Source organism: Gymnodraco acuticeps, unplaced genomic scaffold (assembly GCF_902827175.1).
Source record: "Gymnodraco acuticeps unplaced genomic scaffold, fGymAcu1.1, whole genome shotgun sequence".
Lineage (NCBI taxonomy): Eukaryota > Metazoa > Chordata > Actinopteri > Perciformes > Bathydraconidae > Gymnodraco > Gymnodraco acuticeps.
Window position 1 is genome coordinate 1858996 of NW_022992150.1, and position 17840 is coordinate 1876835.

The 17840-nt window shown below is 40.4% G+C and overlaps 1 protein-coding gene across 2 annotated transcripts; it reads right to left on the reverse strand.

The window, feature by feature from the left end:
- Positions 1–1928: 1928 nt before the first annotated feature.
- On the reverse strand, positions 1929–17840 carry LOC117538470 (neuroligin-3-like). Of its 2 annotated transcripts, XM_034204187.1 has the most exons (7): positions 17398–17840; positions 13522–14192; positions 12189–12248; positions 11266–11415; positions 10181–10366; positions 7178–7967; positions 1929–3965 (listed from the first exon to the last, which is right to left on the reverse strand). In XM_034204187.1, the coding sequence occupies exons 2-7, from the start codon at positions 14000–14002 to the stop codon at positions 3173–3175; spliced, it is 2460 nt and encodes an 819-aa protein (XP_034060078.1). In that variant the 5' UTR covers positions 14003–14192; positions 17398–17840; the 3' UTR covers positions 1929–3172. The 2 variants fall into 2 exon arrangements, with proteins under 2 accessions (XP_034060078.1, XP_034060079.1); XM_034204188.1 differs by lacking the exon at positions 12189–12248 and having other exon boundaries at positions 17398–17837.

Genomic DNA, 17840 nt, shown 5'->3' on the forward strand with positions numbered 1-17840 from the left:
ATGCATGCAGTATGTCTATGTGAGATATGGCACACATTTTTATAATTGTGAGCTCTGATACATTCGCTAATATTTACACACTGGAGGTGGTAATATGCATGTGTTTGTACAGGGGGAGGGGGGCCTGTTAAAAATATATGCACCACCTTCCCCGTTATGGTAATGTGCGTTATCTTGTGACAAAGCGAACAAACAGGCATCAAACAAACAAACAAACAAGCACTTGGAGGACAAAACACGTCAGGCTCAGTCAGAAGTGATTTCAGTGGCGATGACCTCACGCGGTGAGTGCCTAAACTATTTGTTTTACAGCATGATGAATCAAATGGAGGACTGAGCGCATCTCCAACTGGGTGTTTATTTGCTTACGTGTTTGATTGTCTTTCATGATAATCTCAGACTCTGCTGGCTGCGTGTTTGAAGCCTGGGGAAACTGCAACCAGGCGCAATGTTCCAACATTTTTAAAGATTGACTTTAAAACGGCAGGAGGAGCAGAGCAACAACAGATAGAGGCACGAGTGGAGCATTAAGGAAAGATGGAATAGGAGGACTGTGGGGTTGCTAGAGGTAGATAAACATTGGATTGTAACTGATGGGTAAGTTAACTCAGTGAGGTTTGGATTGTCAATTAATTCTGATTGCCTTAAAGCAAGACTATTTTTCACAGCAGTAAGCACAGTGACAATCAGCCCACACACACAATAATGGTAAATTATAACATGTCATCTAAAAAAAGCAAAAGTCAAGAAACCCACTGCATTATAAATAAAAAGGTTGCTTACAGTACATTAGCAAACATAAACCATCATAAGCTTCTGAACATAACAGATCAAATACAGTGGTGGTAAACCCTTTAAGCTGGGGCCATTTTCTGAAAACTCTTAAAAAACACCTATGCTTTGCAGTTTAGACAGGTGTTTCCATTGCTGGCAACATTTTCTGCAGGCTGTCCTCAAAGGAATTTGCAAATGTATTTGCATTTTTACATAGCCAATAGACACAGCCTTTTTTTAAATGACCTGTGATTGGCAAAGTCTTCCGTAACCGGCTAGATTTTCTAAAGTCTGAAAACAAAGCCAAGATGCAGATGTCTAGATTTCTCTCACACCATGTGAATTACAATGTAATTAAAGGGTATTATGGAATTTTTGCCCAATGACTAAACGACCAATCCCGCATATTGGGTATGGAAAATTATGCATTTCTGTCTTTTTATGCCTATAATAGCTACTAACTTGAATTTTTTTAATTAAAATGAATGAATACATTATTTTGTATACTTTATTGCAATGTGAGACAAGGCTTTTAGCGACTATCATGTATTGTGTAACAATTATATGTAAAAAAAAAGAAGAAATTAATTTTTTTTTAAAAGTCTATGATATTAGGCCTCAAATCATCTGAGGCCTGGCGCACCCCCTGCGATTTTTGGCGCCCCCCAGGTTGGGAACCACTGCCCTAGATAAACCCAATCTGATTATATTTATGATTTACAAAGTACTCCAAAACTGTAGCATTCTCCTCCCATCAGGCTCATCATGGACAGTTAACAGAAGGATCGATAGAACATAAGCTGATATCAGAAGAGATTTCCTAAGCGATATTTTATCCATACACGCAGATTTATTTTTCATTTTCAAAATTGGAGTCTTTAACACAGATCTAAAAATCCCAAAAAGTATTTACCAGCCCCCCCTCTGGAGCCCCTGAACAGCTTGATGCAACATTTTGCACATTATGCAGTACTCCCCATGACCTGTAAACAGACTTTGATGTTTTATTCATGCATTACTATATGAGAGGAACAAACGTGGCCTTATTCAACCCACTGTAAAGCTTTGGACTACATTTCACACACTTATGAGTAACCCTTTCATCTCTGTACGATTTAATGACACATTATTATCCCAACTTTTGACAAGACTCATTTCTTTGTTCAAAAATCTTTTAATAGTCGTTTTATTTAGATTAAACAACATTATGGTAGGTTTAAAGAAATCAAAACTCGAAGCTTGACGTCCATCATGTCCATTCAGTAAAGAGTGACCCCTGGATATATCCTGTTACGCACGGGGTCCAAACCACTGGGAGTACGCGCATTCATCTGTACGTTTCGTGATACTCCTTCATAAATGTGAATAATTGAGTTGGTATACATACAATTACAACGTAATTACATTTATGTTTCCGAAGATCTTACAGTATTCATAAACAAACGACAAATAAAATGTTGGCCTAAGTTTATTCTGTACAAAGAAGCCAAGCCAAAAGAACCATGAGTTGGTTGGAGTAGGAAAACACATTTTAAGCAATTTTCTTTTTATAGTAAAGCAGAAGTTATATTACTCCAATGTATTAGGCAAAAATCTTAGACACGTAAAATAAAAATATAGCAAGGATACTCAAATAGACTACAATAGATTACACAACACTACATATGCAAAACTAAATGGTTAAATTGAACGATGCCTAATTACATTTTTGTAGCACACTTCTCAGCACACATACTCACGCCCAGTCACACACACTTACATTGGAGTGCTTTATTTTACACTCCCAGAGAGAAATACGTTGGATAAACTTTTTTTTACCATGTGTGTGACCAGTTACATTTCAATCCATAGTTTCACAGTAAATCCTTGCGAGTGAGTTACAAGGTATTTTAAAGTAATAACAGTAAAAATACATTTTCATATTAAGCAATGTACCATGAGAAATATGTATAAAATAGCTTGATAATAATAGTTAGAATAATAATACTGCTTTTCAGCTTTTCCCAGATTTCATCTCTGTCCACCACGAGTCGTAATGTCACTTCGTTCCTCGAGATCAAAATAGATATCACAGAGTAAGAAAAAGCTTCCCATACAAATCCAACTGTATAAACATTATACTAAGTTCTTGCTAGGTAAAGTTCCAAAAAAGCCAAAGTGGAAAATGAAATGCACTTTTCTTTTTGTCTGCCTTTGAAAATGATTATTATATAAAATGACTTTGCAGTTAGACTTCCTATTATGAGAGAGCAAAGGCAGGATGTTGGCGGTTGTACACCTTTGGAAAAGACAGAACAAACATTTTCAATCCTATTTTACCTACACACCCTAAATACAGCTTTACATTTCCACGTTTTATGTACGTCACGCTACTCCTCTCCTCTCGTCTCCCGCCAGGCTATACCCGAGTGGTGGAGTGGGTGCTAGGCAGGCCTGCAGAGCTGTACCCAGCTGGGAAGGTGCTGTACGGACTCATGTTGGAGAGGCCCATCAGGGAGTTGGGGATCATGGTGATGTTGTTGGGGGTCATCAGTGGGATGTCGTCAGGGGAGCGGCGCTGGCTCAGGGAGTAGTCCATGCTTGGCGAGACGTGGAGAGGATTGTGAAGGGCCTCACACTGGTTCCTCTGCTGGGACAGGCTCTCGTCTATAGTGGTGGTGTGGCTCACGTTGTTGCCTTTGCTGTCGCACTGGGGACTGTGCTGCTGGGACAAGTCCTGCCGACTGCGCTTGTCCTTGCGGTAGTACAGGGCGGCAAAGGCAAGGACGTTGAGGAAGAGCAGCGACGCCCCGACAGCAATGGTGACGCTGAGCTCTGTGGAGTAATCTCTCGGGTTCGGCATGATCAGAGGGCCCATCTCTCTTCCCCCTTCACCGTTGTTGGAGGTGGATGCAGGAGTCCGGCCTGTGCTGCCAGCCCTCTTACCGTTGGACTGGGTGGGATCCAGCGGGGTCACCTTGGTGGTGGTGGAGGAGTAGTGGAACATGTCGTGGAGGTTGTAGAGATGGGGCACCAGGTGTTTCCAGAAGGCCACCTTGGTAGCGCGGTAGTGATCACGGATACGAGGCTTCAGGCCGATGTGCAGGTACAGCTGGTCGTATGGGTCGTACTTGGACCAGGCCACCTCCTCGAAGCGGTTAGCCTTGGTGTGGATGAACTTAGTGTCCTGTGGCACTGGTTTGTTGGGATCCCTGCAAACACATTAGACAAAAACACTTGCGTTATTAGACAAAACAATTGGAGAGCTGCCAACAAAATAAGGCTGCAAAAACAAGAACCAGCAGCAGGGAAATTGACGTACTATACTACTGAAAATAAGTTCCAGAGCGTCAGCACTGGCGTTCAAGAAAATAATAAACCATCTGAAAGCATTATGTAATTTGATTACATAATATTCATGTCCTTTATGTCCCTATATTTTAAACTCGTATTATTATTTTTCGGACAAACTATTTGTGGATGGTAAAAACATTTTTTTTTCTTTCGTATCCTTTTAAAACTGCTCCTCACCACTCATAGAATATTCTCTTACCAACAGTGAAGAGCCAACCTAATGATGAATGAGTCCCAGAAATCAATTGGTACTAACAGATGAGAACAAATCATGGATGCTTAGAGAAATTAGAGGAAATATGTTCCTCTATCACTTCCTGCATGAGGAACATTGATGTAGAATTGAATGATTCAGAACAGGCTATAATAACAAATAGCTCTTAGAAATGAAAAAAACTAACTTCTGACCATTTTGTTTTCTACAGTTCTTTGTTTTGAACATGACGTTGATTATTTTACATGTGATTTTGCTTATATGTGCCAGAACATGATCATTCAAGTTGTGATAAGATAACCACATCATTTCCAAATGGAAACTGAAGGGTCAAGAAAGAATACAATCTGTCAAAAACACAATGTAATATCACCATCTTTCCTCCAGAGCTCAGCATTCCCTCATACGCACTACAACAGTCGCCTACTGTGACCCGGGCTCTGCTAGGGTCGTCACCTCGGAGTCTCTTTGTAGCTTTGCATTCAATATGCAGGAAGACTCCAGCAGGGCAGCAGCAGCTGAGTCCTCCACCACACTACAACTCACTTAGTGGTCTCTCATCACAGAAAATCTGTGCCTCTGTATGACAAACTGTTAAACAAGCTGTAGTGCTTTACTCTGTTGCACTTTCAACAGCATTTTTCTTTAGTGCTGAGTCACTGTTAGTGTTATATCCGGTCGATACCAGGCCATAGCTTCTCTTGGAGGATAAACGCTCTTTTTTGAAAAGCTAGAACACTTTATTTAGCAGAGAAAGTCTCCTTAAAATGCTTTAAATGTCACTGCTTCTAATAATAATCCAAAGCAAACTGTTACTTGAAGGATTCACACTTAAAATATATATAAGCAGACATAGACATAAGATGGCGGAGGTTTATGGAGAACATCTTAACCGTCTCCTCAAATTTGATCAACTTAACCTTTTTGTAAAACCCTGAGTGACTACTTTAAACATTTATAAGAATTAAGCTGTAAAGTTTTAGATATATCACCTTCAGGAAGTCCGCATGAATTATTATGTGTGAAAAGATATATTGCGTATACTGTACGAAAGCCTACATTAGCTCAGCAGGGCATTTAAAGGAGACAGCTTTTCATTAGACGGAGTGTGCTTATTTTATGTGACTGTACAGTAAAGCCTCACCACAGTTGTGTGGGTGGTGTACATAATTGAATATCTAGTGTGAACAAATGTTATGTGAGTAAAAGAGTACTGTTCTCTATATGTACGTAAGCTGAATACATCTGGCAATGGTATGGCAGACCTAACAAACGAGGAAATTCATTTAAATGTATAATAAGTTAACTGAAGCACTATGTACCATGAGAGAGTTCTTGTGAACTAACACAGGGGAGAAGAAGATAGAGGCTGGATGACAAGACAGTGGGAGTTCAGGCTTAATTAGGAGGAACTACTGAATTCTATGTTTCTTTAATCAGTGTGATAAAACAAGAGTGGATGCAGCAGGAGTTAGAGGTTGGTCATGTCGACGGAAATAGAGTGAGGTCAGTGATGTTAATCCACAGGCCATGGGAGGGTTGTAAAATAGGAAACTGAATGCAACTATATGTAAATGAGCCATATTAAAGTGTACATATAAAGCTAATTTTGAGGGTCCTACTATATGTCAATGAGCCATATTAAAGGTGGGGTAGGTAATTCACTTCAGAAACACTTTTTGTTATATTCCATGGAAGGCTCTTAACATCCCGATAGCAATGAATATATTAAATGCTTTGACAAGAAAAAATACATACAACAAATTCATCTGTGGAAGCCGTAGCGCTGTAAAAAGCACAACCAATCATCTGAGCCGGCCCGGCTAAAATAACTGGATGGCCTACCTGCCTGTCAGCCTTCCATCTGTGCACAAACTTATCTCGTGCCCTCATTGGTCATGTGCGCGTTCGTGTGTGTTGGAGGAGGGGCTCTGTAAGGAAGTCTGAAGGAAGGGGCAGATTTATTCCGGTTGTGTACTTTCAAATTCTAGTGCACTCGAGCTGGTTTCTCCATTCTTACCTACCCTACCTTTAAAGTGTACATATTAAGCACATGTTGATGGTACTACAATATGTCAATGAGTCATATTAAAGGGTACATATAAAGCTAATAAAAAAAAAACAGTCTTCTCTGATTGGCTTATCGGAAGAAAATGCTAAATTGGCTCTAAAGCCATGGGTGGAGACACTCAGATGGTGGTTTATTCTAAAAAGTCTGCATGGGACATAGAAAGGGTAACCAAATTTGAATTATAAATTCTTCCTGCGGTAGACAGCCTATTAAAGGGGCCCTATTTAGCTTGAAACCGTTAAAATCCCAAAGTAGGAGAAAGTTATCTCCTCCACAATACCGCCTGCCTGAAACGCCTCAAATGGGCTCCTTTGTTTACTTCCACAACAAAATGACATCACTAATTCATATTTGCGCTTCTATTAGCTAGCACTTCAATACATTGTACATGATAGGCTATGAGGCGAGACACTGCGGTTGACCAATCACAACAGAGTCGGCCAGCTAACCAATCAGAGCAGACTGGGCTCTGGTTTCAGACAGAGGGTGAAAAGAGGTGCTGCAGCACAGGCAGGCAGTATGAGGAAAATAAAGACCTTTTTGAACATTAAAGCATGGAGACATGTCACAGTAGAGGCACAACATACAAGTATGACCCTGAAAATAAGCATAATAGAACCCCTTAAAAAATATCCCGGGTTGTCTTATTTGAAATTGTTTTGGTTGATAGGCTCTCCAGATGCCTAAATGTATGAAACATCTCTGAAAAAGTTACTTTTTTCATGTTTTCTTTAAACATTGACATTACATTACTTTGGATTGTCCCTTGATTTGCTGTTACTTACCCACTCTTGGCGAAGTTGGTCCAGTAAGTCATAACCACTGCGCTGAGCATGATGTCGTTCCTGGAGAAGTTACAGGGGAACAGGTCGGTGGGGCCCACCATGGGGATGCCAAACACATAAGGCACCTCATCTCCATGTGCTGAGTCTGACCACACTGGCTTCATGAGACTCTGGCAGTGGTGGTAGAAGGCGTAAAAGTAGGTAGGCGAGCCGTAGCGGGCGTGCAGGTCAGCGGTCACCACTGAGGGCTCCACCCATTGGTGGTCGGTGAAGAGAGCCACCAGAGTCTTCCTCCTGGTCTCCGGGTTGTCCTTGTCAGCCCAGTCAGTGTACATGAATTTAATAGTCTCCCTCAGTGTGTCTTTTCCTTCTGGGTAGCCGTACAAACTGTCCACAAAGTCTGACACTGCAAAGTCAAAGTCGCTGCCAGACACGCCGTCCTCCAGATCCATCACGTTCTCCACAAAGCGCAGCCCCTCTCCCTGATTAACACCAAGCATTATATCGTAGTTTAGGAACTCGCCCTGCTCCATCAGGATCTCTGGGTCATCCGGGATGACGTCTCCGTCAATGACAGGACCGAAAGCGACACGGTATCGAGCCGGTTGGATGTCTTGCTCCACCAGCTCCCTCGCACTCTTCTTCTGCAGGCAGGAGACCATGTCCACGGTGTCCAGCACGTTGCAGCCAACCCTCTCGGCCAGCATGCGAGTGTACTTGACCGGTTGGTAGTTGACAGCCCAGCTGGACAGTGCTGAACCGCTTTGGATAATGGCTCTGTGGAACAAACCTTGGGAGACAAAAATTCAGAACAAAAAGACACAGAAGACAACAGAAGCCAGGGGAACGGTGGTTAGTATTAGTATTCCTTTTTCATTGCAAACCTTAAGAGCTTACTGAACCGCCCCAAGCAAATACATGACTCACTTTAAACTAATTGCTATTCCCAATGAAATCCAAGGTTTGTTGACACACAACATTTAGGTAGATACAAGCAAATAAGCCCACATGTCATGTACTTTGAATACTTGCCAGGCAGATAAAGCATTAGTGTGAAAGAGAGAAAATGCCAGATTGAGCTTTGCTGATGAAAAGCTGCTCAGTAAAGCAGCTGGTGGAAGAAATTAGCTGCTAATAGGACGTTGTCCCATTCCATTGTCATTACAATTTTAGAAAAAGACAGAAATACCGTATTTTCTCTGTTTATCCCTTTTTTCGTTTACGTGGTGTCATTCCTAAGTGCGGATGACTGTGGACACAAGTCAAATTAATGATCAATTTGCAGGATTGTTTCAATGAGGTGTCTAGTTTTCCCTCTGCCAGTGTATACACTCATTCTGTAATTGTAGAATAGTGATACTGTGTGTATAACGAGCTGTATAGCTTACATATAGGCTTCTGATTCCAACTGTGCGGTGGACGGTCTGTGCAGGGAGCTGAATATGCAGTAACCCTGATCCTCTAATTGTTTTTATGCAGCGCGCCACCTCTGTCTCTAGGGATTTTGTATCTACCACCTAAAAATGACAAGTGATATGTATCAAGTCAAAAAATACTCTGCTGAGGTTAAAGCACAGCAGTCGCTGAAAAGAGTGCATGGGCAGTGTCACTTTCTCCCTTCCTTTACTGTCATTTATTTGAATTTTTTTAGGTCAGCAGCTAGCTAGTCTACTTCAAAGACAGCTGGAGGTGTTTGTGCATTCACTGCATCCGAGCTAGGGCATCAAATACAAACCGTACAAAGGACAGTTGCCGCAGCCTCCCTGGCATTGACGAAAAGATGCAATTTGTGCCCTTCTTGTGATTCTGTCCAGCATACAATGGGAGGGTCGGGGAAATAATACGTCAAAGATAAGAGTTTCAATTCTCTGTGGGCCATCCCTATTGAAATGTGCATCCCTATTTTTTTGCAAGGAGCTTTGGATAACTGTTCACTAAATAGCATAATATTAACTTCAAAGAAAAGTATGTTCCAACATATTTTTTGTTTACTGGGGATAATCAGATATCCGTTTCCTTTGGGTATTCAGCATTCATGTTTACACTACTGTCGACATTAACGTAAACTTTTTATTTTACCCATTTTGATTTGTATTATTTTATTGTTTTCATATATTGTAATACCATACAGACAGGTTTACTTCATTTTATTTATATTTTTCTTAAAACTTTTACAGTATGTTTATTCTTGAATATAGCATCTGCATTAGTATCCTCTTATGCCCCCTCAATCAATAAAGTATTCATGATACTGATTCTGATACTCTAAATACAGGTATTTAAATTGAATTCATATTGGTTTATATTGTCGTTTCAAAGAATAATTCAGTTAATAAAAATAAAGCATCAGTTTGAACATGCTGTACTACATCGTGACATTTTCACTGCAAATATATGTTAGAAAGTGGAAATATCTTTAAAAAAACATTTAAATAATGTGGCTTTGTCTTTGGCTAACAGCGTCTGCTCAATGCAAATAAATGCTAATGCAAAATAAATTAGTGCTATTTTTATATTTCGAAGACAATACATGGGTAAAAAAGGGTAAACAAATCTGAAATAGGGACATATTAGTCAGTCCAAATGGAGAAACTGATGGACACAGATGAACGTGAAGTCATGGTGAAACTTTATAATGCCAGTAGGCTTCTTTAAGAGTTTCACATTTTAGGAGGCAAAGCTTTTAGGCTGATTAGATTGAGTAGTGGGGAACAAAAGCAATCACTTACTTAACAAATACCCCTATGCCCTACTCCCACATCATAACACTTCATCTCCCTGACAGACCATTTAGAGCCCCACTTGAAACAAAGAACAAAAGTCCAAAATAATTAAAATGTATTGTTCAAAAAGTAACTTTGGCATTCTCAGGATGAGCAATTAATATAGTTGAATTTTGACACTGCTGCTAAATGATTTCATTAATTGCTACTTAAACTTTAGCTAAAAATTGAGTAATTCTGAAATAACTGAAGTCGTAAATAACTGAGATGGGATACTTACCCTCTGAGTGGTGGGACAGAGTTAGCAGACTGACGCAGGAGGCACCGATTCCAGATCCAAAAACTGTGATGCGACCCGGGTCTCCTCCAAAGTAACCGATGTTCTTACTGATCCAGCGGAGAGCTTGAATCTGGTCCAGGAGTCCGTAGTTTCCTTTTGCTGCCTGGTCACCAGTACTGAGGAAGCCTGAAGCACACAGAGAGACTTCAGAGGCAGTGCTGAAGAAGAGATCCACAGTCTGTGCCACAGCTTTGATCTAAAGTTGTAGCCCAGCAGGGCATCTGAGTGAGCTGACACCGTTTCCCCTCAGGTGCAAATATGCCTTTGCTCTCTCCCACAGTGTCTTGACTGCTTTAGTCAACTTCTCGTGATACGGACTCCAACAGTGGCACCCCTCAGGAAGTAATAAGGGCTCAGCTAGTTGAATCTGAATTCCTTCATCGCATGTGACTTAACATAACATATGCTTAACAATGTGCATAAATAAATAAATCATTAACTTTACTCTAGATGTATTCCCCCCAAAAAACGCACACTGGTCCGTTGTGTTCTTACAATTGATCCTATTAGCCATTCCCTTGTCTAGTCTGATCTCGACAATGTACTGTTTTGAATGTTAACCACAAGGGAAACTCTTAACCTTGCAAATTTTTTTTGAATACTACATCCCTCAAATACTGTATTTAAATCATGTTGTTTTCTTTTACGAATGGAGAAGGCTTATTCTTTTTATAACAGATTAGATAAATCCATCTGAAGGAAGATACATGCATTTTCAAAGTGGGTCTAAAACAGCTTTTTATGTAACAAGGACATACCACGATTTGCATCACCACTTATTTGCATCACTTTTCCTCTGAGGACAACATTTTTATGCAAATCAAGCCACACTACCAATATCTCAGTTGCCTATAATTAACCTATACTCCTGTGCATTTTTCTCTCATCTCTTATATTATTTATGCGTAATTGCAGAAAAACAAGTGGAAATAAATGACCATAATGTTTATTCTCCTACATTTAAGAGGCTAAATACCCCATTTAAAACACCATTAACTGTTACCAAACAGACCCGTTTTCATCACCTAATATTCCGATTCTGTAGTTGAGCGTGACCACGACAACGTTCCCATAACTGGACAACACGCTGCCGTCCATCATGTTCCCAGTGCCCTCCATATAGGAGCCTCCATGGATGTAGACCATCACAGGTCGAGCTTCAGAGTCCCTTATATCTGCAAGGTCAACACACACACATATGCTGAGCAAACAACAATTAAATGGATAACGAATGTAGTACTGATATCAAAACGTTATATCAATTGTTCAGTGTGAAGCATGAGTAAAGACAGATTAGAAAAGGTGCTTGGAAGCAGTGATAGGCTTGTGGTTTGGAAAGTGTAATGATATTTAGAAAATGCATGGTAAATACTCTCTAAAGTACTTCCTCATTGACCATTTTAAAATTACAGGTAAAAGGAAATAAGCATATATTTCTTTGATTTGCGGTTTGATGTCAGTTGAGAAAGATATGCTGTAATGATGACTTTTTATAGTTTAAGATATAATAAGCATGCACGAGCAGAAAAAGCATGTGTGTAGACTTGGACTGAAAAAGTCCACACTACACCAAGCTCTTGTTACCAAATGCTAAAATAGGAACGGTTACTTCTTTCAATAAAAAAGGAAAATCTATGGTGCATGTTTGGATTTTTTACAATGACCAATGGCTGTCTTTAAAAAGACTGTAAGACATAGATAATGCAAATCTGTGAATCAATGTGCATGGCAGCAGAGATGTAGCTCTTACTAAAAAGATCGTAAAAGAGCTCAAATGTGCAGCAACGCGATCTCATGTAAAATCAGATCAAAATGGTCTCATCTCACTCAAGTACAAGGAACCCCACTTGTTTCTGAGGAAAGAAGAAGCTAAGAGTGTTAGATCTCTTTTCACTTAACTAAAATAAAAGAATCCATGCATCAAGAGTTTCAACTCTTAAAAAAATACCTTCGGATATATGAGCCTCAGCATGTGAGAAAGCCGCCCCCTTTTTCTTGTGATGGCTTCCTGCGATTCACATGAGGAAAAAGAAGTACAAAATTCAAAATAGCATGGTTGACTGTGCCTTTTGCTTAAGAAAATCCGGTCCAATTAAACTGAATGAACCGGGAGCTAAAAAGATCCATAAATTAAAGGCAAAAAGAAGATTAGCCCATTTGCATGTTGCACTTTTACCTGTGATTGCTTTCTGACAAAATGCAGATGAAATTATGTAAAATCTAAGATCTATGACAAAATGACATTATAAGCTAGAGTAGAGATGCAAAATAAGTGTTTGTTATTCTGTTTTCATAAAGTAAACAGATTCTTGTCCTTGTTAGATATTTGTAGGAAATGGCACAGGGTGTATACACACACGCCCACACACACACACCGATGAATGCTTTATTATCTGTCTTTATATTGACCCAGCTGCCTCGGCTTTGACTGGAGTAATACATCTTTCTTGGTTCATTATTATCTCTCGAAATAATTATATTTTAGAACTAACTGTCATGTTGTTTTTTCAGGTTAACCGCTGAGAGCTGAACACGGTCTAACTTTGAATGACAAATGTTTCATGTTATAATAAATGCTTGAGGGAGAAAAAACATGTTGACCTGAATTAGAGAAATTAATTTAAGTTAGTCAACTACAGGTTAACGACTGAGACACAAAATGTCCCCTTGTTCATTTCACAGTTCTTCAAACAAAGGAGGGATTCAACTAGAGATAAACATGAATTGACTCAAACAAGAAAAAAACAATATCAAACAAACAATGTCTGAGAAAAGATGAGATTCATTAAAAAATATGGAGCAATCTCATTTTTTTGTTTTAGCTTTACCAGATCTTAGTGAATCTTCAGGATGACCTTTGATGCTCAGTGGTGATGGCAAACCAGGCTCATCGTTCATCAAATGAAATGTTTTCCTCAGTTTAGTTGGACAAATAGAGATATTGCGATATGATATTTAGCTGGGTGTGTAACGCTTGTAAGAAACAAGCACAAACCCGGGTACATTTATGTCCAGTTGCGCCTCAGTGGCATCAGAGTATCTTCAGTTGCCACAACTCCAAATTTATGAATAATTTCCCGCTTATCAATGGGCACATGATTGTTATTTCAAATGGATTGCAACAAGTAAAAGCATTGCTTTGGATGGTAAATCAGCCCTTGGTGGCAGCATTGACATGAGCAGTGGCCGCACACATGCTTTATGATGATAACAGAGCAACATCGATAATAATGATCAGAAGATATGAAAAGCCATTGCTGCCTTTTACCAAACCAACTCACCATCCTCCGTCGGAGCGTAGATGTTTAGATACAAACAGTCCTCGCTCTGATCCTGAATGTAAGTGGCTACTGTGTCGAGGTTATAGGTGAACCATATGGGCATCATGATCTCGGGCACGGTGTTGTGGATGTTCTGAGGGCACACGGGCATGAAGTGGGTAGCATTCTTGACTCCGGACCAAGAGGAGGGTTGGTCGGGGGGCATGAAACGCTTCTCACCGATTGGTGGAGCAGCGTAGGGGACCCCCAGATACTGATCAACAGGCCGGAGCACCTCGCTGGGCACGGGGACCCGAAGACCTCGGAGTTTCCCAAACTGAGTAGTCACTGTCGGGTAGAATTTCTGACTTGTGGACTTGGTGAAGGACCAGCAGGAACATAGTATCCACCAAAGAAGAGCACAGTGGGTGACGGTTACAGTCCCTTGATGGTGCAGCAGGTGTGCAGGCAACAGATGGTCTCTGAATGTAGCCAGCCACATGGTCTGGGCAGGACAGTGCCCTTGCACAGCACAAATGCTCACTGTAGTGTGTGCTCAGTCCCTTTGCGCTGAGCCTATCAAACAGACATCACTCACTATGCCTTTGGCAGTGACGGTTATCAAATCCAAACGCACCTCAGCCAGGTATGGAGCACCACCACCTCCACTTTTCATTGCAGTGCACACAAATCTGAAAACAGGAGGAAGAAAACATCAAACTATGAGAAAATAGTCAATTTCTGCATAATTGACTACGTTTTGATAAATGTATTATCATAATCCTGTATCTTGGGGTTATAAATACATAGTTTTTATATAGCTTTATATCAGTATGCCTCATCCGATGTAACGCTTCAATGCTAATGACCTTTTGGGGGTAAATTGCTGTTTTAAAAGAGAAAATGTATGCTTAGACATGTTCAAATCACTGAATACTGATCTGTGCATCAGTGGGGGAGGAGAAGAATCTGAAAAATCCATCTGTTGGGATGTTGGAGTGATGCTGCGAAAAACATCTCCACTTAAAAGGTGTTAAGCAGCTCTTTTCTTCTTCTAAAATCAACATAATGAACCGCAAGGAAAGCCAAATCTTACAAATGCATTGAAGACAGATTAAAATGACATTTCTGGGAAATAAATATCTGATTACATGTTTGTCTTTGGTATTTTAACAACACCAAATATCTCACATCATAGATAGGGAATGTTTGAATGTGTTTTTGTGTCTTACATCTAAGCAGCACTGGCAGTGACTGACTTGAAGAAGCATAATGGAGAAGTGTCCCAGAACAAACATGTCTGATGGGACTGCAGTAGCACCAACGCCCTCCTCATAAAGCAGAGTAATTGCAGGTTAATTGAAAGGCTTGAGGGAGGCTTTTAGGCAGCAAAAAACATTTTAGTTCAATAACAGGGGAAAACGAGCCTTTGACTTATTTTTGTGGATTTGATTTGTGGGAGTCTTCACCTGCTGCAATCGATTTGTTCGCTATTTTTCCACTTCTTTCAACGGGTAAGTCTTTATTTTACAGCTATCAACTGATTTCTCTTACTTCTCACTGAAAAAATCAGATCTGTTAATTATTCTAGGGAATATTGCACTGCTTGATGCTAAGATACCATTATGAATGCTTCAGTAAGCAAGGGAATACATTCACCCCCAATCACATGTGTATACTGTATTCAAATAAGGTATCAAATTTAAGCTCACCCGTGGAGAACTCCGGAGAGCAAATTGTGTTACAAGTCTTCCAATTAGCTACTTTGTTATCCAAAGTGCATCCCGTCTTAGTCCTTATTGTGTAGGGTAGCAGGAAGCATATTATGCTTGGCATTGGTTTCTCACTGGCTCGTCAATGAGCAAAGCAAAAACAAGCTTGTTAACCTAATCAAATCTATTGACGAGTACTGCCTGGAGCTTTGTGAAAGACTTCAACTAAACTGCTCTCTGTCAATCTGATGGATCTATCTATTAGGACAGTGGGACAATTTGGTTTCTCCTTAGAGGAACTAATTAAGCATATATGTGGTGCATTGGCTTTTCTCTGCAACATTTTGTTTACACAAGCATGGACGTCCACGCAGTCTAAAGGGTGCACGTTCTCTCTTTCATGTAATGTAGCACATTACATGATTCAAACACCATGTATGCCACATTTTTAAAGAACAAGACACATCAAATGAATATCACGTCTGATGGAGAATTATTGTACAGTCTGCCCAAGGCCAGCTTTGTCTGTATTAATTAACACTTATGAAAAATCCCCATAGCCAAAAAAAGGACAAAACTTGTTCAATCTACTATCTGTTATGTGACAATGATGTACGGCTCCCAGGACATTAAAAAAATTGAAAAGATAAAGGGCCTGATTTTCTTCCTAGATCAGGGCACGTCTCATGGTTCGGAAGTGAAATTGATAATACATCACTTGGAGGTCAAATCCTCAATGTTCACAAAACCTGCTGGAAATCACTGTCAGTGATCTTAAATAGCAGATATGGTCTAAACAGTGGGCATCAACAATCACACTTGGTCGTCTGTAGCCCACAAAGCATCCCCACTGCCTGTGCTGCTGTAGATCAAAGGGATAGAATTAATTCTTAAAATGAACAGCATTTCCTTTTAAATTACCCATGCATTCATGATATTAGTATCAGTGGAGGTGCTTTATTTGTGCTATTTGACATCAACTTAAAGTTCTAGTATAAATCACTAGAACAAAGCTGTGAATGACATGTGTACTTTAATTTTGTTTAACTGATTGTACTGCAGACTTACTAAAGCATCTGGATGCTGCCTGCGCTGCAGAATATTCTTTTACCAACTTGTGATCTGCGATGGGGCAGATGTGGATAAAAGCTTTATAGCTTACACCAAATGGGCCATGTAATAAACACGAGCCATCACTCAGTCGAGTTTGATGCACTGCAAGTTTTGGGGCAATTTAGACTGGCATCACGCCCAGCAACAGAAAAAGAACGAAACATGGGTGAAATACAGTCTGTCTTTCCAATTAAATGCTTGAAATAACTCAGTAAATGAGCGATAAGTTCAAACAAATGAAGATGTTTTACAACCATAACATATAATTCTACTTGACTATTTTGAACCAGCCAGATGTTTATGCATCACAGATGTTGTTTGCTATAAAATACTTGTTTTTTCTGCAAAATACTTAAACATGACTGACTTGATCCCATTTACAAACCTATTATGATTACTATAATCATGTTTCTCTCCCACTATTACTATACACCTACATAATCGACAGGCACACAAATCAACACCAATTCAGCACTTGTAAAAATCTCTGGGACACCATCTTATCGATCAGAATCTGGTAGCCTGGGGGCCCTCGACATGAAAGCATTTGAGAAGAAGCCTAGTCCTATGTCAGACAGCAGAACTGGACTCCCAATGCCCTTGTAATTCGACTGGTGTGGATCAAACCCGTTTTAGTGGATTCCCCAGATCCCTTTAATTTAGCAATGCAATAACAAGGAGCAGGGATTGACGCATTGACTTTACCTTCTAGATGCATGCAGGTAGCACTCAACATAATGATCAGAGCTTAATGAATGAATGCACGGATCCAGACCCACAAAGCAAGCCACAGCCCAGATAGCATCGACAAACTGCTGTAGTGTGTATGCGTGTGTGTGTGTGTGTGCGTGTGCGCGTGTGTGTGCAACCTCACGTTGTGACTGGAAAGCTTATTAAATCTAGGTCTAGGACGATTTAATATGGGATCAAATGAAAAACATAGCAAGACAAAACATTCTATCGCGAACAGCTCTTAACGTTACAATTATCTAAGATGCAAATGATCGGTCTGGACAAGCATTCATCCCACGGAGGAAGAAAAAAAACAGGCATAATCATTAGGTTAACTCACCTGCTTTTACACAAGCTGATACGCGCTCCATCTCCAGATTTCCACCATACCATGCCCGTCAGTGTCGCTACAATACAATGGGGCTGGCTGTGTGTGAAATATGTCCCCCGGGTTTGCTATCAAACGCACGGATCTGTACTCTTATCTCCTGCTTTGCACAGACTGTGTGCTTTGCGCATATACGACGCCAAGGTCAGGAGCGCCAACGGTTTTAATGGAGCGCCCACCATAGAGATCTCTGTACGGCGCCCACTGCCAGCGCGTTACTAGGCAACCAACGGGATACGCCAGTGCATTGAATTCACCCTCCAACAACTGACAACATCCCAATTTAGAAACCATTAAGTAACTACCGTAACCTCGGACAGCACGCACGTACTCACGCGCTTTGTGCTCCTGCAAATCCCATCTACCTTTGACCAGATTAACAAGTGAGGCTATTG

Bases quoted from the DNA above. Each gene is read 5' to 3' on its own strand.
- LOC117538470 (XM_034204187.1), bottom strand. From the start codon at position 14,002: ATGTGGCTGGCTACATTCAGAGACCATCTGTTGCCTGCACACCTGCTG. The intron at 10,367-11,265 runs GTGATGAAAACG...TGTGTGCTTCAG, and splicing joins CTACAGAATCGGAATATTAG to GCTTCCTCAGTACTGGTGAC. The intron at 7,968-10,180 runs GTAAGTATCCCA...TTGTCTCCCAAG, and splicing joins TCTGTCCCACCACTCAGAGG to GTTTGTTCCACAGAGCCATT.